General features: G+C 41.2%; 2 protein-coding genes across 2 annotated transcripts in view; both read right to left on the minus strand.

Annotated features, from left to right (window-relative positions):
* The window catches only part of kcnh2 (potassium voltage-gated channel subfamily H member 2), a 239,142-nt gene extending 226,679 nt beyond the window's left edge, over positions 1-12,463 (minus strand). Inside the window, exon 1 of the mRNA XM_022754018.1 lies at positions 12,388-12,463. Within this exon, the coding sequence (XP_022609739.1) occupies positions 12,388-12,463 (76 nt within the window). The remainder of the gene's footprint in view (positions 1-12,387) is intronic.
* A 6,973-nt stretch (positions 12,464-19,436) lies between these two features.
* The window catches only part of sspo (SCO-spondin), a 68,861-nt gene continuing 63,914 nt past the window's right edge, over positions 19,437-24,383 (minus strand). Inside the window, exons 103-105 of the mRNA XM_022754019.1 lie at positions 22,851-22,911; positions 21,929-22,053; positions 19,437-19,598 (exon numbers count right to left, since the gene is read on the minus strand). Coding sequence (XP_022609740.1) covers positions 19,437-19,598; positions 21,929-22,053; positions 22,851-22,911 — 348 coding nt within the window. The remainder of the gene's footprint in view (positions 19,599-21,928; positions 22,054-22,850; positions 22,912-24,383) is intronic.

The raw sequence follows: 24,383 nt of genomic DNA on the forward strand, positions 1-24,383 counted from the left end.
ACAAAGCACAGGCCACAAAGCAGTAGTTCTCCATTATTCCACCACTGATGGTCTTGTTTATTTCCAATGATCTTACTCTGTGTTTTCAATTGCAAAAGAAAGACTCCTGAGTAAAATTTACTGGTATTGGCCATCTGGCAAATTTGGCACATTGGTTGCATTTGAAACTGCAACTCACACGAGACCCCGACATTCACTATTGTATTTTAGAGCAAAGCAGGAAGTGGAAGAAATCCTTTGAGTAAATGCTGACAGAGCGGCTTTCATTTGAACAAATGGGCCACCATGTTTGCATTCCTAATCCACTGTTAAATACATCCACGGTATCTCTACTGTAGGTTCAACTTGAAATCATTTTAATAGAAATAAAAACATGGTCTGGAACAAATCCCACACAAATGCAATCTGAAGGTCACCTGACTCAAAGCTTTGACTCCTTCCCTCCACACAGCTGGGGAGTCAGTCATACGACGTGGCACTTTTCAGAGAGTACACACCGGTCCAATCATCCAACAGTCGTTAAGAGTGATAATCCCATAATCACTGCAATCCTTAATGGGCTGTTTCGCTCTGAAGTGTCTCAGTGCTACAGTGTGTACAGCATCTCCCCATGCCTTAACGAGGTTATGCAGATTTATGCAAATGAGGTCTAATCCCTGGGACACTGGGGACTCGGGGGTCTTTAAATCGGTTAGCCGGCCTTTTCTGTGCCATCGCTCTCGGGGTGGCACAGGAGTCACGGTGAATGAGAGAGGGAGTCCGAATACGAGCGAGAGGGACACAAAGGAAGAGTGGATGAGAGAGGTGTGATGAAGTTTTAGAGGAACCTGGAGGAGGGAGACTTGATGAATGGGAGGGCGAGAGTGAAAGGGCAGCTGCCGGGAGATAAAGCCATGACAAATAGAGGTACAGGCAAAGGGCTGAGAGGAGAAGGACAGGAAAATACTGGGAGCTGCCAGAACACTCGTGCTGCCCCACTTGGCTTTATATTCTGACTTCTTTAGATTTCTAGAGATTAGAGGTGAGAGACAGGCACTCCCACACATTTGAACCACAGAGCCATAAAAAATAGAGCTCTTATTGATCAGATCAATCATATTTGAAGATGATAATTCTATAATATTATTTGTTTCTTCTCCCAAGCCCTGTATGCATTATTTCATATGTACCTGCAGCGGCTGTAGGTATCTGCTTTAGATAGAAAGGCAGATACACTACATCGACGACCGCCACCCTCACAGCCTTTGAAATCTTAAATACATCTCTATATTCATGGCTCAATTTACAACAGTTAAGGTTTGAAAAAAAAAGTTCCTCTGATATTTTTTTTTTTTTTTTTTGAGAGTTTCACATTTCAAAACTGAGCTAAGCTCCTAATGATCAAACCCACGATCCAACTGTTGCTGAATCCTGATCAGTGCTCAAATGGATGCGGCACATTTGTGCAACTGAACCTCATAGTAAATTGTCGAACATCGTAGAAAGACAATGATTGATTGTCAATGTTTCGGGGGGGGGGGGGGGGGGCTGCATCAGTATTCCTAAACAAAACCATCTTGCAACCACGCCCACTTCACACAGCAGCTGGCCAGATGTGGGAAGGTGAGAGAGGGGGGCAGGGTTTTCAACATCTCTCACTGTAATCCTGTTTTGTGTCACTTTGCATGTGCACACCTGAGTGTAACACCAGAAATGCCTTTGAGGAAAGACTGTGAAAAAGAATTCAACATTTCTCCCATTTCCACCATTCATTACATCCAGCCCCTTTGCATGATGGGAGACTTTATCTACTTTACCTTTCACCTTGCAACACAAAAACACACTACGTCCTGCACTGGCACTGACCGGTCCTGTTGGTTTGTGGTTACTGGGAACACTATACTATATATATATATATATATATATATTTTTTTTTTTTAGCCTTTTCTAATCTACAACGACTGATGATGACAAGATGACAGGTGAACATTTGAAAGTACAAAACAGTTTAAGCATCTAAATTATCATCTCATTTACTGAAATCCAACACTATGAGCATCCCTCATTGTTTACTGTGAAAGAGTTTACTGCATTTTCATTTTGTACCATTTTCTTCTTTATTCTTCTTTGATTTTGTCTCAGGAAGGATGCTGCCCTTTTTCCCAGTTTTACATCAAGGTACGGAATAAACATCCTGATTGAGTCCCCGAGCATCACCTGACAACGCGCCATTGATGCATTCAAGCCTGTCTCATCTTTTTATTGTGGCAGGAGAAAAAAACATGGCAGAAGTGCGTTTGATGCTTCAGTCTTTGGGGCACACGTTTTTATAAAAGCACAGCCAATTAGAAGCTGATGATGTGGAGGGAGACATAACTCTCCCAGAGATGCTTCTAATGTGTGTGTCATGATCTGAGAGAAGGGATTCGAAGCTGTGCAGCCACAAACATTCTGCTCTGACTTTGAAAATACATTTTTTTCAGACGTGTTTTTGAAAGACTTTTGATGCCCATAGGCGGCTTCTCATAAGTGCAGCTCTCTCGTAGCATGCTCTCAGCTTCACTGAATACTGAGAACACCCAACTGCATTGACCAGTGCACTTGATCATGATGAAATCACAGTGCATTTGGTCTTTGTGTCTATTTTCCCTTCACGGCCACTAAACTACATTTTCCTGGTCTGATCCTTAACAACCATGTTACATTAGATTAATCTGATATTATGTGTACTATACATATTATATGTATGCAGCTCAATGCCTACAAGCCCTTTTCAAACACCTGTTGTAAGAGACTAGATTCAGTTCCAGGCCAAAGTTATGGCCATTATTTCACTTCTTGATGGCTTCTTTATCTAAGGTGTCAACAAAGGTATCGCACAATAAATCAGTTCTTCATGTTTGAATCATGTTTCAAAACACTTGGAATTCAATCAGTCAATTAATACATTTCTTTTCATTTTGAAAATACAAAAAACCAGCTGCTTATGATTTAACCCATTTCTAAGTATCAAGCAGTTTATTATTAAATGGATTGGTTGGTTTTCTTGACACAACTGTCATTCAAACATGCAAAGACAAATACACAGCCTCCTGATTCCTACTGCAACATGCACAGACACCTCTAAGATCACCGTTCTCCGCTGTGGCCTGGTGGTCCAGAAAAACTGTGTGGTAACCACAGGGTCACAAGTTCAATCCTCACAACAGCTGAGGCATCCATCCTCATCAAAGCGTCCTTGACTAGAAGCTGTAACTGCTGAGAAGCTCTTTGCTCCACTTCAGTTGTATTTATCGTTGTAATAATCAGAATCTCGCACACGGACAAAACATTGAATTATTGCCGAGGTTTATGTGGGAGTTTTCTTTTCAGTAGTTGAAATCCTTGGAGCTGCTGGTCCTCGAAATAATTTGAGAAAGATTAAAATGATCTAATGGTTTAAAGGCAAAGACAAAAGTGAGACATTGAATCTATTTTTCCAGGAGGGTTGAAACACACCAAACAGCTGTTAAGAGAAAACTAGAGAGCTTTGCTTTTCAGAATCAGGGGTGGGGTGGGTGTTATGTTTCATGTGTTTTCTTTTTTATAATAATAGGTAATTATATTTTTGTATTTTATGTTTCAGGTATATGTGATGCTGCCACTAAACAGCAGATCAAAGTTTTATTTGTTACATGCTAAGGTACAACGTACAACAAGCAAAGCAGTGAAATGAAAAAAAACATATGAATTGGTTGAGCGCAGATTTGACAATTGAAATTGTATATTTACATCAGTAAAATCTTCTATTTCGACCTAAAATCCATCTGGACTTCAGGTAGATCACTGCAGTGGTACTAAAAAAATGAAATTCTTTGAAAGGGTTGAGCGAGCCTTATTTTAGGAGGGTGGGGTCTCTATTGTGATGGTTAGTGTTCAGTCAAATGTCATGGCAGACATCAGTACTTGTCATGAGGATGGGGGAAAGTGTAATCCAGGTGAAGCTGCTAATCTTCAGGCGTAAAGATGCAGAAGAATTCCTGTATTAAGACTTCATATTAACTCTACTACACTGAGTTAAATGAAGGACAAATAATCTGGTTTTGATCTGGGCCCACAAACTGGGCCCATTAATCTTTCTTTAGCATTTCTAATGTTAATGGCTTATCTCAAGTCATTTTAAGTGTTGGATATAGTGTTTTGTAGGGGGCTGATTACTAGTGTCCTGTGGATGGTTTTTGGGGATCGATCCTGTCAAACATCTCCAGATTACACAACTTTTCCCTGTGGATATCTTTGAAGGCCCTGCACTTGACTTGTAAATGGATAGCTGGAACTAAAAAACACACAGTGAGCACACAACCTCTTCCCTCTCAGCACCCTCAGCGGGTGCCATGTTACCCGTTTGGATGCATACCCATTTGAAATCAGAAGGCAGTTAGGCATGGCAGCACAGCGGGCATCTGCTGGGCACCAGAGAGACGAGTGAGGGAGTGAGGGAGTGAGGGAGTGAGGTAGGGGGAGACAGAGAGAAAACAGGTTGTCAAATGAGACAAAGAGCAGAAAGAGAGAAGAAGAGAGGTGCAGAGGGAAGGCGGTGAGACAGAAGAGTGTTTACAAGCTCTGAGGGTTTACAAGTGTGTGCGCTCGTGTGTGTGTGTGTGTGTGTGTGTGTGTGTGCGCGTGTTCTTTTGTGCGTCCGCTTGGCAACGTGTGGGTGTGTGTGTATGCACGAGAGAAAGGGAAGAAGACAGGAGAAGACACAGAGAGGGAGAGAGTGTGTGAGCGAGAGACGAGTGATTTCACACCAATAAAGTGCAATCTTGAGGCACTGACTCACTCCTGACTCCCGCAACAGTGTGGCAGCGTTGCTGTGTTTACACCCTCCGAGTGAAACAGATGGAGCAGAGAAACAAAGCTAACCGACGGAGAAGACCCTCAGTCCTGTGTTTATTCTGGACATGTACAGTAAAGCAACTATGGCAGCCTTTGTGTAGGAAAAATATTGATACTGCTTGATTTTCTAAACATCTGGAGGATGACCATGAAGCTGTAGAAATGTACAAATACTGCATTTTTTCTGCTACATGAGGAGTAACATCAGACAAATCCACAAAAAGTCTGCAGATGGAACCTTCAAATGTCTCCTCACAGCCTAATCCATGTATGCAAGTCAACATTTACTCTCGACAGGAGTTGCGTGTCTTTGCACAGAGGCATTTCTTCCTCCCTGCACTGGGAACATCAAGGCTCTGCGCCTTATGCAACTCTCAGCCAAGGTCATCAAAGCATGAGGAAGCACGAAAAAAGCTCAGGTGGATGACCTGTTGTTGTGGGCAAAGAGGCCTCTTGGCTGACTCAAGCTAAAGACGATTGAAGCACTTTTCCTGAAACTTTTCAAGTCGTCTCACTCAAAGTTTCTTTGCAAAATTCACATCACTGGTGCTGTATTCTGTTTTTTCTTCATCTGTATTCGCAGAACTTGCTCTGCATTGCATTGCTACTGTATGGTTCTTGGTTAGAAAATGTAATTCTGTCTCCATATTGTTATTCTTCTGTCTGTTCTACATCTCTTTCCATCCTGATATAAAGATCCCCCTCTGTTGCTAATCTTGATGTTTCCTCAATCATGTATTTAAAATATATTTTAAAAATATAGATATTATCAACATCCAGTTCAACTTTGGTGAAACCTGGACAGGAAGAGGTGAACCGTTGAAAATGGACGCTACTTCCCACTTTTATTTCTTCCTCTGATGTTTAAACTGCTCCTCTGTTGCGGGAGAGAGATTTACTTTAACGTAAAAATGGTGTATAGACAAACTCCCGATCAGTGATATGTAAATAAAGTTGACTTGATTTGGGGTACACACCTGATAATCTCAACTACCCTTTCATTTCTGCATATTGACCGTTTTTCCTATCTGTTCATTTCACAAAGTGGAGCTCACTGTTATACAGAACATTAAAGAACAGGGCGTGTTGCTCTACATTTTTCTCATTGTCAACAAAATCCCATGAAAATACCAATACCGACAATTTGTTAGTCTGCCTGTTTCTGACTTCCCTTCCCTCAGCCCCAAGCCCATTAATCAGCCCCGATCCCAAAAAATCCCAGTGAAGACAAATATAAAGTCAAAGTCATTTTCTAAAAGTTCTTAGTAAACTTTACTCAAACAGGAGGAAATACTGACCTTTCAGCTGTGGATTATTACACATTTGACGCATTAGTCTGTACTTCCAGCAGCAAAATAGTATATGTTGAATTCAGTCAAAATAAAGTAATATGTTTATGTGAAATTTTGAAATGAAAGAACACTTTATTTTCCTCCACGCCTCCAATATTTTCATAAATGTCTAAAAGACAATTCCCACCTGCTTCACTCTAACCAAACAACCAGCCAGTCAATGTTTTCAATCAATTAGCTGCAATTAGTTCATAGTGGTTAACAATCAATACATATATTAAATATATTGAAAACAATTTCCACAAGACGCAGAGCATAAAATTACCTGGAGTTATTGTTACCAGAAACAGTGTACCTCTTCGTACTGTGTGTGTGTGTGTGTGTGTGTGTGTGTGTGTGCGTGCGTGTGAGTGAGGGTGGGTGGGTGTGTGGGTGGGGGAGTCGGGGGGGCAGTTGCCATGGCGATGAAGTGTTTGCACTTCAGCCACAGAATGATAGCATCCTCCCCGGAGGACAGTGGCCTCCAGGCTCGTTATTGGACCAAGTCTTCTCTAAGGAGCGCCGCAACGGAGAACAACACACGACACCAAAAGGTTGCTGTGACCTCATATTTAAGGTCAAATGTGTTGTTGGTTGTTGTCGGGGAGGCACACAATTTGTCTGTGCAGTCTGATTTGTGTGGAGCAGCGTGGAAATCAAACATGGAGGATCACAGTAAACAGAGGGTTACACGCACAGAGGAGCCTACAGTCAGCAGAGGAGTCTGAAGTCAAGGAATAACAGTGCATGAAACACCTGAGGTAGAGGCAGAGGGCTGCTTCCAGTACACGCTGCATCTGCTCATCTAATTAGTTTATGTTTCAAAAAGGAGAAATCTAATTACATTTATGTTTTTTGGTCCAAATAGAAATCTTCAGAACAAACACAAAACAAGACAACAGTAAACACATTGTTCCCCATGAATAATGCATTTCCGTCAAGGCCACTTGCAAATGAGTCGCTACGTCTCCAAACAAACAGCACAGCCTTTGGCCACTCAGTGTAATTTCAGAACATGCCAGCATGGAGAAATGAGAAACACAGTTTGTGAGAATCTGATTATCTCATATTGCACGTGTAATTTTGGATAAAGATTATTCCCTGAAGTTCGGTCAAAATCGGATCCGTGTTGTAATTTGAAGACATTTTGTGAAAGAAGCAGAGGCTGGGAGCCCATCATGACAAACATGTGGAGGGATTCACACTCTAAATGCCTGCACATATATACTGTACAGTCTATATATATATATATATATGTCACATTACTGTGGATATTTGATTATATTAAGTTAAAATCACAATGTTTACACAAGTCTCTGTTTGCAGTGGATTTCATAATGCCATCCCACTGACTGATCATATTCCCATATGCAGTAAACAAAGATCACGCTCCCCATTGATTTTCCTCCAGTGGACACATCAATAATCTCTATGCAAAACAGATTTGACCTCCTGTTCGTTTCAGTCTAATAATCCAATAAACATTTGTGTTCTAGAAATCAATTTTGAACAGCTACTGTGCATTACCACCCAGGCTGCCTGTTTGATTTGTATGCATTTCCTGTGCTTTACAGTTGCTGTTAATGTGATCTCATGGATCTTATAGACTTCATGGAGATCATATCCCACTGTGTGCATGATGTGTGACTCATAAAAAGGTAATGTATATGTTTCATAATCTTATTCTATGGAGCACAAATTCATCTTCGACATGAAAAGGTGCCACATTTATGTTTAAAGGGGAACTCCTCCTATTTTACACATCAAAGTCTGTCTCCAGCTGTTGGAGTGTAATACTGCATACGTGAAAAAAGTTCTTATAAGGCCCTTTGTCTCCAGAGGGAGCTGTGTGGAGTCTAATGAATGTCACCATGTCGACTACCAGCTTGAAAATGAACAAACTTTGCAGGGTGGAGGTAGAAAGAAATGAATTTAACAGACCTCTGCAGTCTGCTCCTCATCTCTGCCTGAGGCCAGAGGTCTGAAGCTACATTAGCTGCTACTACCATAAAACACCCAAGTCTCCAAGTTACAAAGAGCATATCCCTGGTGGAGCAGTTTGCAATGTGAGCTGTGTCTTTTCTGATGTTTACCTTGCTGCATCTTGATGACAGATACACCAGTTGTGATAACTTTTCAGTGCAGTGAAACAGTCTCAGTGTTATAAACCAGTCTGCAGTGTCGTGGTGTGTGATAAGCTTTTCTGACTCATAGACTTATTTCTCAGACAAGCTTTATTGGATCATAATTCATTGTGTGCGGAACCTGTTTTAATGCCGGGTTGGTATTTCAGTGTGAAAGCCCGCTAATTGAAATTTTGACATAAGATAATTTTCCTTAAGTTTCTGCTGAAGTCATGAAGACTGACCCTGACTGCAAACCTGCAGTGTGTTTATTCCCACAAAATAAATGTGGTACTCCATCCAATCACCTCATGTCTTGGCCATTTTGGTGAATTTTATTTCAAACTAATGGAGTGCCAAAACCGCTGACACATTTCGATCTGAAGCTTTCATCACAGCACACACACTTATATAGGTGTGAGGAGATTTTTTTTCCACTGGAGTGCCAGCTTTTTGTGTTGTAGTTTTCTTTTTAAAATTCAGAGCACACAACTTAAAATAGATGCAGGCGGAGTTGCATTCGCCTCTTTCCTCTTATGAACTTACTCAAATGAAAGCCCAGATCAATCTGTCACTGTCTCAAGTACGACAGGAAGCCTGTGAATATGATACATTATTTTAAAACCATTTCCACCCTCTACAACAGGACAAACAGGACAGGCCTACTCCCCTTGACTGTTGTTTGTCTCAATTACAACAAAACAGCAGCTAAGGATCTGGTGGATCAATACGTGGGGCAGGACTGTGTGGGAGCCCACACCAGGCTCACTGTAGAAGGTAATACCTATGCTGACTTGAGTTACATTAGTGTAGTTTACTTATTTCTCACTTTGCTGTTGACTCAACTCATGTAACTCTGTGTTCCTGGAGTGAACACGGAGCTCAGTGGTGCACATGCGCAGTAGAGCAGTCGGAAAGAAGAACTGTGTGGACTGTAAGAAAAGTTTCTAGGTTAAGTTATATAACTTCACTGAGTAGGCCATTTTTAAAGTGATAACTAAAACTAAAACTGGTAGGCTAATGATAAGGTTAGCTAGTTCTAACCAAAGTAGCTAGCTGAAACCTGCCATGCCATTCACACGAGAGCCTGAAGTGCATGATGAGGGCTCTGACCAAATTCATTGATCTAATTATTAAATGCTAATTTGATACAGTCATGACCAACAATTGACTCTTGACATTTGACCCTCAGTCTCACACATAAATAACAGTTTTTGTGTGTGACAGAGATCAAACTTTGTTTTGCTCAGTTTATCTTTTTCATTTTAAATTGTAACAGAGCCAAAATGTATATGTTGTAGTATATTCAGAATAAGTGGGTGGAGTTTCCCAGCATGCTCTGGGGTAATGTGTTTGCAGGCATAAATTGAGTGGATCGTGTTCTGGATGTTACCTGTGCATGGTGACTGGTGTTACTGTTCTTGACAATTACTCTACATTGTTTCTAGTAGCTTTAAGTCCCTTTTAGGAAAAAGCATGTTAAACCATGAGTGAAGTGAGTTGCACAATAAATCATATCCCTGGAGACGCACTCCCTTTAATATGACAGATAATTGCATTCCTTAATAAAATCACTTTATAAACATTAGTTATGGACTTGTTTCATTAGATACTCCCATTTGTTTTCTCATGCATCAGCCTTCATTGCTCATATCAGTATTTTCATAAGCATAAAAATAATCCTGTGAACCGAACAGTCTTTGTTGTGCTTACTTGATTTATCCAAGACAACCAGTTTCCTAAACTCTACTGAGTAAAACACACCTTTTCACACAAGTCAGACTAACTTATTTTATTTAAGTTGCTACCATTTAAGAGCAAGTTAACTTGAGTTGCCATTTTTAATTGCAACAACTTCAGAAAATGAAGTAAACACAATTACATTTTAAGTCAACTTAACACATGAATATGAAGTCAACATAACTTAAATTGCAATCGGTTTCCTAGATTTTTTTAAGTAAGATCAACTTGTCACATTTCACAGTGCTCTACCTTTCATAAAGTGTAGTTTATGCAGCAGCTATGGATAACTTGAGGAGTGGGCTCATGTTTCAGTGGTTGTGGATTCAGAGGCAGGAGTGGAAAGACTTAAATGGGCAAATCCTTCAATCAGAAGAAGAATTTGCTATATATAAAAAACAGATTTTGTCAGGTTTAAATTTCCAGTGTATTTTACTTCAACCCCTGTAGAATTAATAAGGCTGTCTAATTAGATGCTGGTGTCCACTGATGCCCCTTCTCAATGTCCACCAGTTCATTATCCACAGCCATTAGACACTGTATTGTCACCAGCATCAGCATGCTTGCTTAGCCTGACCAAAAGCCTGGAACAATCAATTGAAAATTATTCTGAAGACATGAATCACTGGAAAAACATTTGGAAAGCACTGAAGTGAGGTTCTCCGTCTCTCAGCTGTAGGTTGTGTTCCCCTGCAACGCTGAAGTGCTCCTCTCATAAATAATCATCCACCACAGAGAAGCTTCCTGACAAACGGAGTCAATGCAAATCTGCTGTAAAGAAACACTACAGATATGAGCTGGCAGCGATCCATGCTCACCATGCAGACTTATCCACCTCCATCAGGATGGAAAAAATAAGCACCGCGGGATTAAAGTCAATTACCCAACTCTGACTTTGGTGTTTCAACTTGGCTGCACTTGTGTGAGGACGCTTTTCAGCACCTTTGTGTCTTAAACACAGTGTTTTTTTTGGATCCAACCCTTAACAACATCTTGTTTGAGGCTCTGCCGCTGCCGTGACTCGTGGGTATTACAAATGCAGCAAGACATCACTTGCTATTCCACAGCAGCCCTGTGAACTGCTCAACCCCAGAGCATATGGTAAATGGTGGAGGGCAAGGTGTGCATTTCAGCATTTAGAAAGAGGGAACCTCAAGAATTCAGCTGTTTGGGAGAGAGTTGTGTTTTTTTCCCCTTATCAGCTCCTGATGGGAGTCATTGACATTTAGATTCCCCCAAAAGCTGCATCTAAATCTCTATTTAACATCTCTTGCATCAGCTTGAATGTCAAATCCTGAACTGACAAAATGTTAATGATACAAATCTTCCACTTTTCCATCATCATCATCCTCTCCATCTTCAGCAGGAGAGGTGCCTTTGTGGCTGCTGAGGCACGTTTGAAGTCTGGTCACACGTTCAGAGATGGAAGAAAAAACATGAATGATTTGCATCAAGGGTAAGAGCGCTACAGGGAAGGAGGACGAATGAAGCCTGTGTATTTTGAAATATAGACAGCTTCGAATTTCGTGCCCCTGGCCTCCATGAAAAATTTAGCAGCTCATATATAGTGTGTTTGTTTTTGTAGTTGATTAATTTATAGGATAATGATTATTTTTCTTTCAAGGCAAACACAACAAAGCACTATAATTGTTTTTGTGTTTGAAAAGCAGATATATGCAGTGGAATATATTTAGTGAGGTGTCTGTATTAAAACTAGTTTACACATCCTCACTAATTGAGCCAAATGTAATAGATCACATGACCCCAAAAGCACCTGGGTGTCATTTTTTTGCAGATTGCCTTGCCTGACAAAATCCGTCAAAACAGCAGCAGCATGAGACACTCGGTGTGACATTAAAGCTTGAGAGGAGATGCAGAAACAAACAATATCTGACTTTGAAAAGTATTGTATTATATTACTTTGTAACCTTTAAAAAATGACAGGTATGGCCTAAAAGACCATTCCTGACTGACAGATGTCTGTTGCAGCTGCAGGGTTCAGATCAACAGACTTCAGTGGTTTAAATACATATAAAGCGTCCATGTTGTGGTATAAAAATGCATGAAAATAACTGAATGTGTGTTTTTTTTCTGAGGATTTATGACTGATTTCCCCTCCTCACTGTGAAACATCGCTGCAGCACGGTGTGACATGTCACATCTGGTAACCATGCATCATTATTGAGGGTAATTCTGGAAAACAAATGTCAGCTGAAAGCCTTCATCATCAGGGAGCCATTTTCAACCCGCTTTGAATCAGTTATTAACATTAATGAAGGAAAAATAGGCTGCACGGTTATAAACGATCTGTCTGAAAGAAAGAAAAATAATGATCTTACTCTGACTGTCGAATTTCCTGATGATGGTGTCCAGGAAGGTGTTCTGCGGAGCCACATGGCCCCTCCGGACCGGCATCTTCGCTGCGGTGGCCCCTGGACTTTGAGAGACTTTGCAGGACTTTTAATAATATCACACCGCACGACGCTCACGGCGCTCTCCGCATGGAGACCGAGCACTGACGGGTTCAGTGGCAGTAATCCGAAGGCCAAAGTTTTCCCAAGTTGGTCAGAGAGACGGAGGCAGCTGGTGGAGCTCCAGGAGAAAGTGAGAGGACGAGAGTTCTGGAAAGGAGGCGCACTGTACGCACGGCGGGTTTGAGCCGTTTCCAGCCTCCAGTTTCCAGGTTGAGAGGTGTGAGGGTGTCTGTTTCTGTCCCCCGAGGGGAGGGCCGCCCGGTCAGGTGATGTTTCTCTCCGGTCTCACACTCGCTGGAGCGCAGCAGACCTCTCATCCTGCACTACAGTCCACTCCTGTGAAGCGGACTGGGCGAGCTTCCCGACGAGCGTCGCTGGAGCCATAGTTGGGGCGCTGAGCTGCGCGGTTTTTTTTTTTTTATTATTTGTTTCTCATTCCACCTCCTCCCTCTGCCCCTGAAGGTGTGCGCGCTCAAACTGTGGAGAAAAAGAAAGAGGGATGATTAAAGAAAACTGCAGAGCGCAGATCCGCAGCTTGATCCGTCCCTGCTCGGTGTTTTTGGAGGTGTTCTCTGTATCTCTCTCCCTCGCTGTGCGCTCTGCCGGATGACTTCAGCTCCACCGGCGTCTAGCTGCGCCTCTTTTAACCCTTTGCTCATCAGGAGCGGAGCTGCTCACACTTTTTCTTTTGGAGAGAGAAATAGATGCTGCACAGGTTTAAACTGTATCTGAGGTTCTCAAAGTGGGGCCTCTTGGCTGCTATAAATCCGGTCCCAGTATCAGAGATGAAATTATTCAGTTGACTAAATTGATTATTTATTGCAGCTGGAGGAAATGGGCCTAAGATGGCAGCCCCCGGATCCGTCCAGGTGCCGTTTACACATTAAGGAGCAGGTGGTGTCAGGTGAAAGAAGAACGTGCGTTGTATGACGACAGTTTTATCACACACCTGCTCCACGAGGCTGCGGCCAAACGGCTGCTATTAACAGGTGTTAGGCTACAACACACCCGTCTCTCTGGATGGGAGGGATTCATTTGTGAGACACACACACACACACACACACACACACACCCTGCTGTCTGCTACCATTTTACTGAGCTACTTTACTGCAAAAAAAACACCATCTCCACGCCCCACAAATGAACATTTACCTGCCCCGGAGAGACGCGCGTGACCGGCTGCACCTGGATCAGTGAATTTCATGTAAATGAGCCACTGACACGCGGCTGTGATGCCGCTTCATTGTGTTTCGGGGTTGGATGGGGATTCACCACTCTGCTCTGCTACGTCACACCGCCGGGGTTCCCCCCTTCCGTCATGCTGGAGATGATGCCTTCACGAGCTGTCGGATATTGCGGCTTGCTGGGAAACGAACACGAATGACAGATCAACATGCTATCTTTTGTTTTTTTTTTAAACTTTCAAATTAATTCATATTCTTTTTCTTAAAGCTGATGACTGCTGGGATTAAAGTAATTCTTTACACATTAGCAAAACATTTAATTTGACTGAGTCCATTGTTAGAGTGATGAGTTTAGGGAGCAGAAACCATGAAATTCTTGTCACATGATGATTGAAATCATGTAGTTAATATGCTGATTTACATATTTATGGCCTAAATATATGGAACTCTCAGGAATGAATAAATACAGTCACAGTAAAAGACTGTGTGCAGGAGTTTTTATTCAGGAGATCAAGCAACTAAATTTGCCTGGTAATGTATTATTTGATTCCTAAAGCGACTGATGTGTAAAACTGTGTTTACATGCAGGTTTTGGTTCTCCCCACACTGGATGCCGCAGCAGCCTCTCCCTTTAAATCCATCTGAGCAAGATTTTTATATCCATCTCAGCGATGTAATAGGCCTTGGCTGTGTTTCTTGTTTTCAGCTCTGTCAGGCACAGGCCTAAAGCAACACTGCTACTCTGTGGGTGCATTTATCAAAATGACCCGCAGCAGTATGAATGCATTCATTTTCCCAGCGATCAGTGTTTTAATGATTGGTTAGACATGATGGATTGCAGCCTTGCAGTTGGAAGAGGCCTGAGGAACTATCCATCAAAAAATGTGACATTTTGGTATGAATTAAAAATGCATCAGCTCCTGCTCTTATTACATCCAGCAGTATTTACTACAGCAGCTGAAAGCCAGGAGAGGCGTGCTGGTCAGCCTTCCCCTCTCAACTCCCTTATTTAGTCTGGAAAAGAGAGAGGGAGGAGGGGAGGAAGGAGGAGATGAGAAGGGGAAGAGGAAGGAGGACTCTTTATTGTCACAGATGAAACAGATCGCAGCCTGTCTCGCTCTTTTTGTGTTCACAAGTACAAATACACACAAAGACAGAGATGGAAAGTTGACTATAGTTGCTAAAGGAGTTCTTAATGCACTTTACCTTGTGCAGTAATGAATAAATGTCTGAATGAAGGAAGTGAAAAAGCTCTGGGCGTCACTTTGACACATCCATTAAAAGCTACATCTTCTTATAATGAAGAAACATTTCAGCCGCAAATGAAACCCAGAATCATCACTCACCTGACAAATACTGAGTTTTCAATTTCAACACTTTTACTGAGCGAGCAGCAGGTTGTAGTGAGCTTCAGTGTGTGCACTGAAAAAGATTGAGGAAAGAAGAAGGCAGATAGACCAGCAGACTTTTTTCAATGCTGACATTTTCTTTGGAAATTATCACTAAACATTGAACCAAACCATTTAATTTATAACTTAAATCTGGATTCACTGAAACCTCTGAGCCTTAAATTTGTAAAATGGGTCCAAAGGAAAGGAAGCTTGTTTTAAGGCCGAAAGACAAAAACAAGTAAGACTTAGCTGTGGATGCCTCTGTACATGGATGATGCAAACTTATGTAACTCATGTAAAATGAAACCAACACAGTGATTATACTCCTAATATTTATCTTGCATGTTAAAATAAAGGCGTTTTGGAAAGGGGGTTATTATGTGATGTGTATATTATCTTTGAATTTTTGATTATAAATATTTCACCAGGTGTTCCAGCTCTTAATTCGAAAGCTAAAGTGTAGTAGTTTACAGATGTGTACATTACATGTGAAGCTTATTGCATGACAAACACAGCTGGTGCACTGTATGGGAAAAATAACAGTTTGAGAGCATTTATGAATAAATCTGGAGCCAGTTAATATTTATTTAGGCGACAGCGGTGTTGGTGGTCTGATGAAAGACATGCACTGTAACAATATACCTTACAAGGGTTAAAGGGGTTGTTCTAATCTGTACAAGTCGCGTTGATAACCTTGCTTTTTATATTTTAAATAAAGTTATTGTAACGGGAAAAAATCGCAAAGAAATTAGGAAATTTGGAAGGGAAGATCTGCTGTTGACTTTTCAATATTATTCAAAGATATAAAATGTAAAAAGGCATTGATATTTTTGGGGGAAAAAATTGTAAAAACGGATTCTTAAAAAGGAGCCAAGATATTCTCCATGTGAAGAAAATGTTTATTGACCAGTCCACTGGAAATGCACCATAAACATCTAACCAGTTATTGTAAAATCCAATATAATTAAAGGAGAAATCTGGTACATATACATTTTCTTTAAACGTAAAAATTAAACATATATATAAATGTATAATTGGTCTTACTCAGATCGTATCATAGGTCTTTTAATCTATAAATATACAGTAGAAAAAGGCTGTACAGGCTGAAGAATAAACAAAGAGAGGAACTCTAAGATCAGCAGTCATATGATGACTAAGGACTACAGAACAATGTGTGCATCAACAGGGACTTTTTCAGCACTAGTCCACTCTTTCATCCATCTATCCATCCCGAATCCTCCATGTATCAACCTGCTTGTTTTCAGTGTGGTGCTCTCACTTGGCTGGGAGTTCATACTGCTCTCATTCTGTAGTGCATACACACATTCACTCACACACACACACACACACACAGACACACACACTGCATACTCCCTCAGCGTCTGGACAGGTCACCTCCTGTGAAGAAGAGATACAGTAAGACTGATGGTGTCATAACTGATGCTGTTGTTTTCTGTCATAACTTAACACAGACACCAAACAGAAAACTGCCTCCACTGCAGGAAAAAAGACAGAGATCAAGTGTCGCTGAAGCTTTTCATCTGTCTGAACAGAGATGTATGACGAGATGTAAGTGGGAATATCTGAGTTTCTATGTTTGAAGTGTATTAAAAAAAAATCAATTAATCTACAGCAAATGATTTGAAATGCATTTCATTTATCATATGAAATGCATGCACCGAAAGTATATAATAAAATCTGCAGTCTTGTGTGTGTAATGTGTGTGTGAGGCAGGAGAAGGAGCGTCAGATGAGAGATGAGAAAACTTGTAATGGCAGTTAATACGTGTAAGTGTGTGTGAGAGCACGGCCACATGCTATTCAAGATTGATTGCTGTAACAACCAAATCCGTCAGACGAGATGTCCGTGGGAGTGTAGCACTGGGAGGGGAATATGAGCTGGGGGGGATGTTCTGTGTCATATGTGGCTACATCCAATTAACTAATGCAATCAGGCACGTTGATGAATGGATTAGCACATAATTGCTTCAGAGGTGGGATCCTCAATTGAATTATTCATGCTGGGCAAAGGCAAACGTATGTTTGGCTGAGATTAGAGTGTACATGCGTATGTGTGTGTATGTGTCAGCGAATGTCTACGTGTGGCACTGATGGAAAGTGACTGAAAAATTGTAGTAGGACAGGAAGAGACAGACACCTGAACACCACCTGCTGCAGTTGAAGGTATGTCAAGGCAAGTTAGCAAATAGCTACAGGTTGCAGATTAATGGTTGAAACATCAAAGACAAACAGTGAAGGAATCTAAATACAAACACAATTTCAGGATCACTGTCTCTTGTGTGAAAACTAGAACCACCTCCTCATGGTTGTTTCCCTCCCCCACTCAGACTACTTCCAGGTTACATCCCCGTTTATCCAGTCATTAAAATATTAACCATTTGTGTGAAATTTTGTCATAATTGTTGTGTGAAGTCTTGAGTCATGGCTTAAGTATTTTCTAAGGTCACCATGACCTTTGACCTTTAGCCACCAAAATCTAATCATTTCATTCCTGAGTCCAAGTGAACATTTGTGCAAAATTTTGCAGAAGTTCTTTCAAGGCGTTACTGAGATATCATGTCCATGAGAATGGAACGGACGGATGGACGGACAACGTGACAACAACATGCTTCCTGCTCTAACTGTCGTCAACTTTTATAGAATTAGAAGTGTTAAATAACACCACATTTAAAAAGAAACACACCTGGAACATGACAGGTGGAGCTGATCTACATCATACAGGTCTATGGAGGATATGGAGGACCTACTGCCTCATGTGGAAGCTGCGGTTTCCACACCAGTGACTACATAACAACTGACTCACAGCCCCTTCGAACACCTGCTGCTACAACACTGATTGAGGTGGGGGCCCCAATGTTCAAAAAGCACAAGTGTTGCAACTAAAGAAAGAGCTGGGTCCTGTTCTTCAAGAGGAGATAATTTAACTTGATTTCATGGTTGATTTGACATGGCGTAATTTTTAGTTCTTTAAAGCTTCATCAGGAGCTGTTCTAAGAGCAAACATCTCTCACGGTAAAACCTATTAACTCCATACTGTACAGCAGGGGTCTCCAATCTTTTTTACTCTGAGAGATACCTTGACAAAATAAAAGGGGCTGAGAGCTCCTCATGTCTTACATTACTGGTTATATTCATTTATGTATCTTATCAAAACATACATCCGCAACAAGAGGATGAATAAGACCATTTCACAAGTCGTCAAATATCAACATCCAAAACTCACATTTTGTACCAAAAACATCTGAAACTGTCATCAGACAAAAATCTGAGTCATGGTTCAGTCAGACCTGAACACACAGACATGAAACACCACTGCTAATACACCTCCATAAATCTGCTTAGAAACCAGAGAAAGAAGAAGCTCCTCAGTCAGTGATCAGTGATGGTCAGTCAGTACATCCAATGGTACATAAGAAATTTAAAATAGCTAATTCGATACACTTCATTTTCCGAAATGTAAACAAACATGGGCTAAAAAAAAAAAACAGGGTTCATGTTGAAGTTCACAGCTTAACTCACTGTATCCATAGCAACATATTTCCAGTTTCTTGGAAAAGTTTAGTTTATATCTGTTCTGTTATCAGAAGAGCTGCTATCACTGCACGTCGCCTACAGCTGATCTGATGTAAACAAACTTGACATTAACTAATTTGACTGACAACTGACAGATAATGATCTGGTGTCGGTGTCTGTGTATTTGATTTAGTTGCATTAGGAGCAGGTTTACTGAGTGAAGTAAGTGTTGCTTGAAATTGCTTAAAGTTTGAACGTTGCATCTGTGGTTTGTACAGACTATATTCTATGAACCTTTGGGTGAGCTACTGGTAGCCTGCGAGCCACGTGTTGGACACCCCTGCTGTACATGAATTTACTCTTGGTGAAGAATGACTCTTTTTGTATTGATGCCTCTGAAAAACAACACTGAGGTTTCATAGTATAGAACATGTTTAATCTAAATTAGCCAGTGTCACGCCAGCCGACAATGAGCTCAGTTATATGATGAGCACACGGTCATGTGAGTGCTGATCACGGTTTAACTGTTTAACCATGTTAGATATTTCAAAGTAAAAGCACCTTGTAAAAGCTTTGTCTTATATTTTAGTAAAATGCAATGACAATGTTACTGTATTTTTTAAATCATATTCCCTGATTTTCCCTGTTTGGATTTTACATATGGGATTCCCCTGCTGTTCCTCTATGTTTGCTGGGAGCCTGCATGTAAACATATGTCATGTGCAGATATTTTTTCCATATATTTAAATGCTCAGCTCTCACACTGACATGATATATGTACATGCAAATCTGTTTGGCCTCATTCATTAGTCCCCACCTTGGCAACTGGTGCACTCGCAGCTGTGTATGACGGGAAGGACGACCGGCTCGCTCTCGCCGTTCTCACATTGCAGGCTGAGGAAACGCACCGGGTTGTCAGGATCCAAACGGTAACTACAGCACTCGCAAACTGACTGGAGGTACGGCTCCTGTGTGGAGAGAGGAGGAGAGAGGATGAAATTACTAGAGAGGACGATAGACGCAAAAAAAGGAGAGGAGGTGAAAAGAGAACCAGAGGAAACCAGAGAGGAATTCAATTAGGAGATTGGAACATGATAAGAAGGTGAAATTTGAGGAGGAGGAGGAGGAGGTTATGAGACAATTTCAGAAGATGAGAGAAAAGAGTTGAGAAGAGAGAGATGATGGGTGAAAGAGGAGAAGATGAGATAATTCGAGATAAGTTTTAAGGAGGTGAAAGGTTATTGGCAGGACCAACAGGAGGAGCAAGGAGACAAAATGATACAGCAAGAACTAGACTGAGGACAATAAGAAGCTCAAAACAAGGGAGGGGGTATATCTACAGTCACATCAGTCGATTATAAACTATACACATTTGCTGTGGTGCATCTGAAAATATGAAATGGAATAACTCAAAAGATTAAACCTTCCAATAGAAATGACTCCATGTAACAGGCTGCTCGTGAAGCTATACTTAGCTTTTTAGCCTCTTTCAGCTCATTGTTTTGGTGACAAGTGAACTCTTCTAAACCTACTGTGCACAACCAGAAACAAGCTGTAAACACCAAAGTGACATATCATGACCTTGTGAATAAGTTGACACAAATGTTTGCTTGTTTACACATTCAGCAAACACAGAGCAACACTGGATATGATTTTTATTCATCTGATGAATCCAAGTCCAATATTCTCTCTCTTTTAGCTCTGACTTGTTCTCCACCAACTCCTGAGGGAAATATGTGAAAACAGCTGTCTTCTGCAGCTGGAAACAACGCTGCAGAGAACAACGGGACTGAACCAAAAGCAGGTGCAGGTCGTGAACCCAAAACAGTGAGCAAGATGTACAAAGAATCTATAAACGCTAAAACATAATACAAACACAAAATTGGGAATTAGGAAATAATTTTGCATTTTTTGTTGGGATACAAAACTCAGCCTTGGTGCTTTGCATGACAGAAGCTAGAGGCTGTGGCTGTGCTCATGTGTTCAATTAGTCCAGGCGAAGACTCAAGGAGGAGAAAGACTCTCTGCAGTCTCTCCTCCTAGATAACAGGAGGAGAAGGAAGTGAGATGGAGGGAGTAAGTCCAATATCAAAAACTCAAAAACACCTTCAACTTCTCAGAAAAATTGCAGCTTTTAGTGCTTCACACACTTTGAAAAGTCCACAGTGTGTGTGTGTGTGTGTCTTGGACTACTTAAGCTGGTGAAAGGAGCATGAGTATATTCCTGCCTCTTCCCGTCCTGCTGATCAATCAAAAGGGAACTTCTCTGCGCTGCCTAGTCACTGGTTACCATCCTCTGGTTGCCACAGTAACAGGAGGTAATGACACATTTGGCCGAGCTGATGTTTATTTTTACTAATCTCCCAGCATGACTGACTCTATTTTTACAGTGTGAGATGTATGGATGCCAAAGAAGAACAAAGTCACCATGGTGATGAGGTGATGAGCTCGCTGTCTTACTAGGATGAAAAAGACAACAAATGAAGGCAGGAAGAAAAAAAAAGAAAGAGATTCACTAATAGGCTTCACATGTGAGCCCTTCACAGGACTCCCATCCAAAACATCTATATTTAGATCACTGGTGACTCAACTGCTGAATTATGTACCGTTGTTTACCTGTCTTCATGCCATGTGAACACAGGAGGCAGGTCACGTTCTGTCAGCTGTGATTACAGCTGTTAACAGAAGGTAAAACTATCAAATAATCACGTCGCCTTGTTCAAAGACTGTTGCCTGTTCCCTGTTTATGGAAGACGTGAGATTACAGCACATGCCGGTAGCTGCGTGGGGCCAACTGACTTGATTTTGTTATGCAAAAACACAGTTAACACCCTGATGTCAGGTCACGCTTCAGGAGGAAGACAGATGGGAAACTTGGCTGCACAGTGACAGCTAAAGCAATAATCCTGATTGTTTTCTTGCACATTGTGAACACTGTTATTAATGGTGGTTGGTAGCTTTGTGAGGATTTAAAAGGGAACAAATTTGTTCTGCTATTTTTTGGCACTTTGTATCTACATGTTGGTAATTTAGGCCTGACAGACATTTGTAATTAAATGAATATTACAGAAATTCCTAACTGCAGGGGCTGAGCTTGCTCTATATGATTAAACAGTCAGCCCTGATGAGCAGTTTGCGAACAATTACAACCAACAGATTTTTTTTTTCTAACCAGTTCCTTTCAGTCCATTTTGCTCCCTGTATTGATCGTCACTGTGCTACCAGTTGTCACTCATGTTGAAGTCAATACTTGTCAGTGATGCCAGAAGATGTTCGAAGCGTTATATCTTCTCCGTACCTCCAGGATGACATCGGTCCTGGACAGACAGCGTCCCCTGCAGAAGCTGACCTCCACGTTGTCAAGCCGACAGTCTCCCTTGGTGATGTTCCTGACTTGCATGTAGCGACGACACTCTGGCTCGCCTAAAGGAAGCACAGAGAGGAGGAAGGGGGGTGGGTGGGGTGGGGGCAATAATATAGAAGGACAGAGTGAAGGGAGAATACAGAGGGCAAGGAAAAGGTGAATATGAAAAACAAGGTGTTTTTTTTTCTTCTTTTTGTATTTGCATGAAAACGAAGGAGGAAAAGACAAAGGAAGAGACAGCGAGTTCCTTACTGAGAGCACAGTGACATTGCCATGCCCCCTTGCAGCATGTGACATTTCCTCCACTGGGAGAGAGATTAAAGCCCCAACGTAGGCTAAGTAATGTAATCTCTCACTAATTGAGCACCGCAGCACTTGGTTTTTAGCCTCCTATAAAATCAACTATAGAACATTCAAATCCACTGAAATGGTTTCAAAGCCATGACATGAAATAAAGGGAACCTCAGTGATTTTTGTATGTTTGTACAACAAGTGGATTTAAACAACCACAGATGAAGAATCAGTACTCTCCACAGACGTTAGAGATGACAGGAAATAGTCCTGAGGCTGGATTTAAGATGACAACTGAAACTACAGCCACAGAATGAAAGTGTAGCTTTTGTTTTTTAATCTTATACTTGTGTTTAAAATTCATTTATTTTTTTGATACAAAAGTTGGTTATAAGAATGCTCTCAGGTGATTTATTCAGGGAATTGAATGCAAATTGTTTCATTTAGCACTTTCTATAAAGGTCTTCTTGTTGTACAATAAATATACATTTCATTTCTGGATACTTTTCTTGGTGCATTTGGTTTTTGTGATGTGTTTTTTTTACGTTCTGTGTGTTGTACCAACCTGGAAACTGCTTCCTACAGACTGGACAGCAGCTGCCTGGTTCCTCCACCTTGACCTCCCCCTGACAGAAAGAGAGAGACAACATGATTTGCCTTTATAATATTCTTTCAATCATACTGAATGAACAGACATGTGTGTAACACAACAAGCGATGAACAATAAAAAAATTAAAAAAAAATCAAATAATAATGATAAAAAAAAAAAAATCAAAAGGAAGTCGACACTGTGTGAGTTTAATAGGCAGGTAACAGCTATGTTTTGATAGCAGCTTTGATTGGGCATTTCATTATATACATTGGATGGGGAAGAAAACAAATGATGGCCCATCTGGGTGAACCAGAGCCACGATAACAAACCTAATGCAAATATAAAATCTATTAAAGTATTAAATGTGATCATTAATAACATCAATAATTATCTAAAAAATAATTAAAAAGCACTATATACTGAAGAAAGGGAAATTACTTTAAACTAGAAAATATAAAATAGGTGAAAAATAGTATAATCTGAAATGCAACACAGTGAGAATCAGTAAAGCCAATAGAAAAAAAGACCATCACAGAACAGCTCCACCCTATATACAAACACCTGACATAATACATAATACAGTTATGTCTAATGATGTGATTGAAAGTTCCTGAAAGTTAGAAATTGGAGCTGGAGTTCAGATTTTCTTTTTAGGTCAAACAATCATAGAATCAGATGAAAACATGGAGTATATGTTATAAACTTTATTTTAATCAGATTATTCCAGTCCTCATCACTGAGAGTCCTGCTGGTTTCCACTCTAGGCAGTTCAGAACTCATTTCGACATGGGGCACCATGGATCAGGAGGACCAGGGTTGAGATCCAGAATAGAGGAGTGAAGAGATAAATAAGGTATAAATACATATATCCTGATGACACAAGTGACAGTGTGAACAGATGATGAGAGGATGGAGGGAGAGTGACTGAGTATCAGACAGGCAGGCTGCAACAGACAGACCAACCAAACTGATGGGAAAAGCGACAGAAATAAGAAGCAAAAAGTGACACAGAGACCAAAAATAGAGAGAGAGAGCAAGAGAGCGAGAGACAGTGACATAGAGACACACAGGACAAACACAGAAGGAGTGAAACCGCTGTGGAAGAGAGATCCAGAACAGTCCTGAGAAAAGCAGGGTGTCCAGTACAGCTGCTGAGAATAGCTGCTGTTGCAGAGTCTCACACACACACACACACAGTCTGACAGCAGGCGTCACAGCACCCTCAGCAACACCAGCCTCAGCTCACCCCTGAAACTTCCCACAACTCCATTATGTCCACACACACACACACACACACACACACACACACACACACACACACACACACACACAGCTCCTAACTGTTCACCCCGAGGACTTCTCCTCCCACTCTATACTGCCGCCAGCCTTCCCTCAGGGATGGAGGAGCCCACTCACTTAAAGGGTGGGAGGTCACAAAGAGGACCATTTCAAGATGTATGTGTGTATGTGGATGTGTCTGATGTGGCAGGAGGGGGAAAGAAATGG

The sequence above is a fragment of the Seriola dumerili genome, unplaced genomic scaffold, assembly GCF_002260705.1.
Source record: "Seriola dumerili isolate Sdu_G_001 unplaced genomic scaffold, Sdu_1.0 BDQW01000216.1, whole genome shotgun sequence".
Classification (NCBI taxonomy): domain Eukaryota; kingdom Metazoa; phylum Chordata; class Actinopteri; order Carangiformes; family Carangidae; genus Seriola; species Seriola dumerili.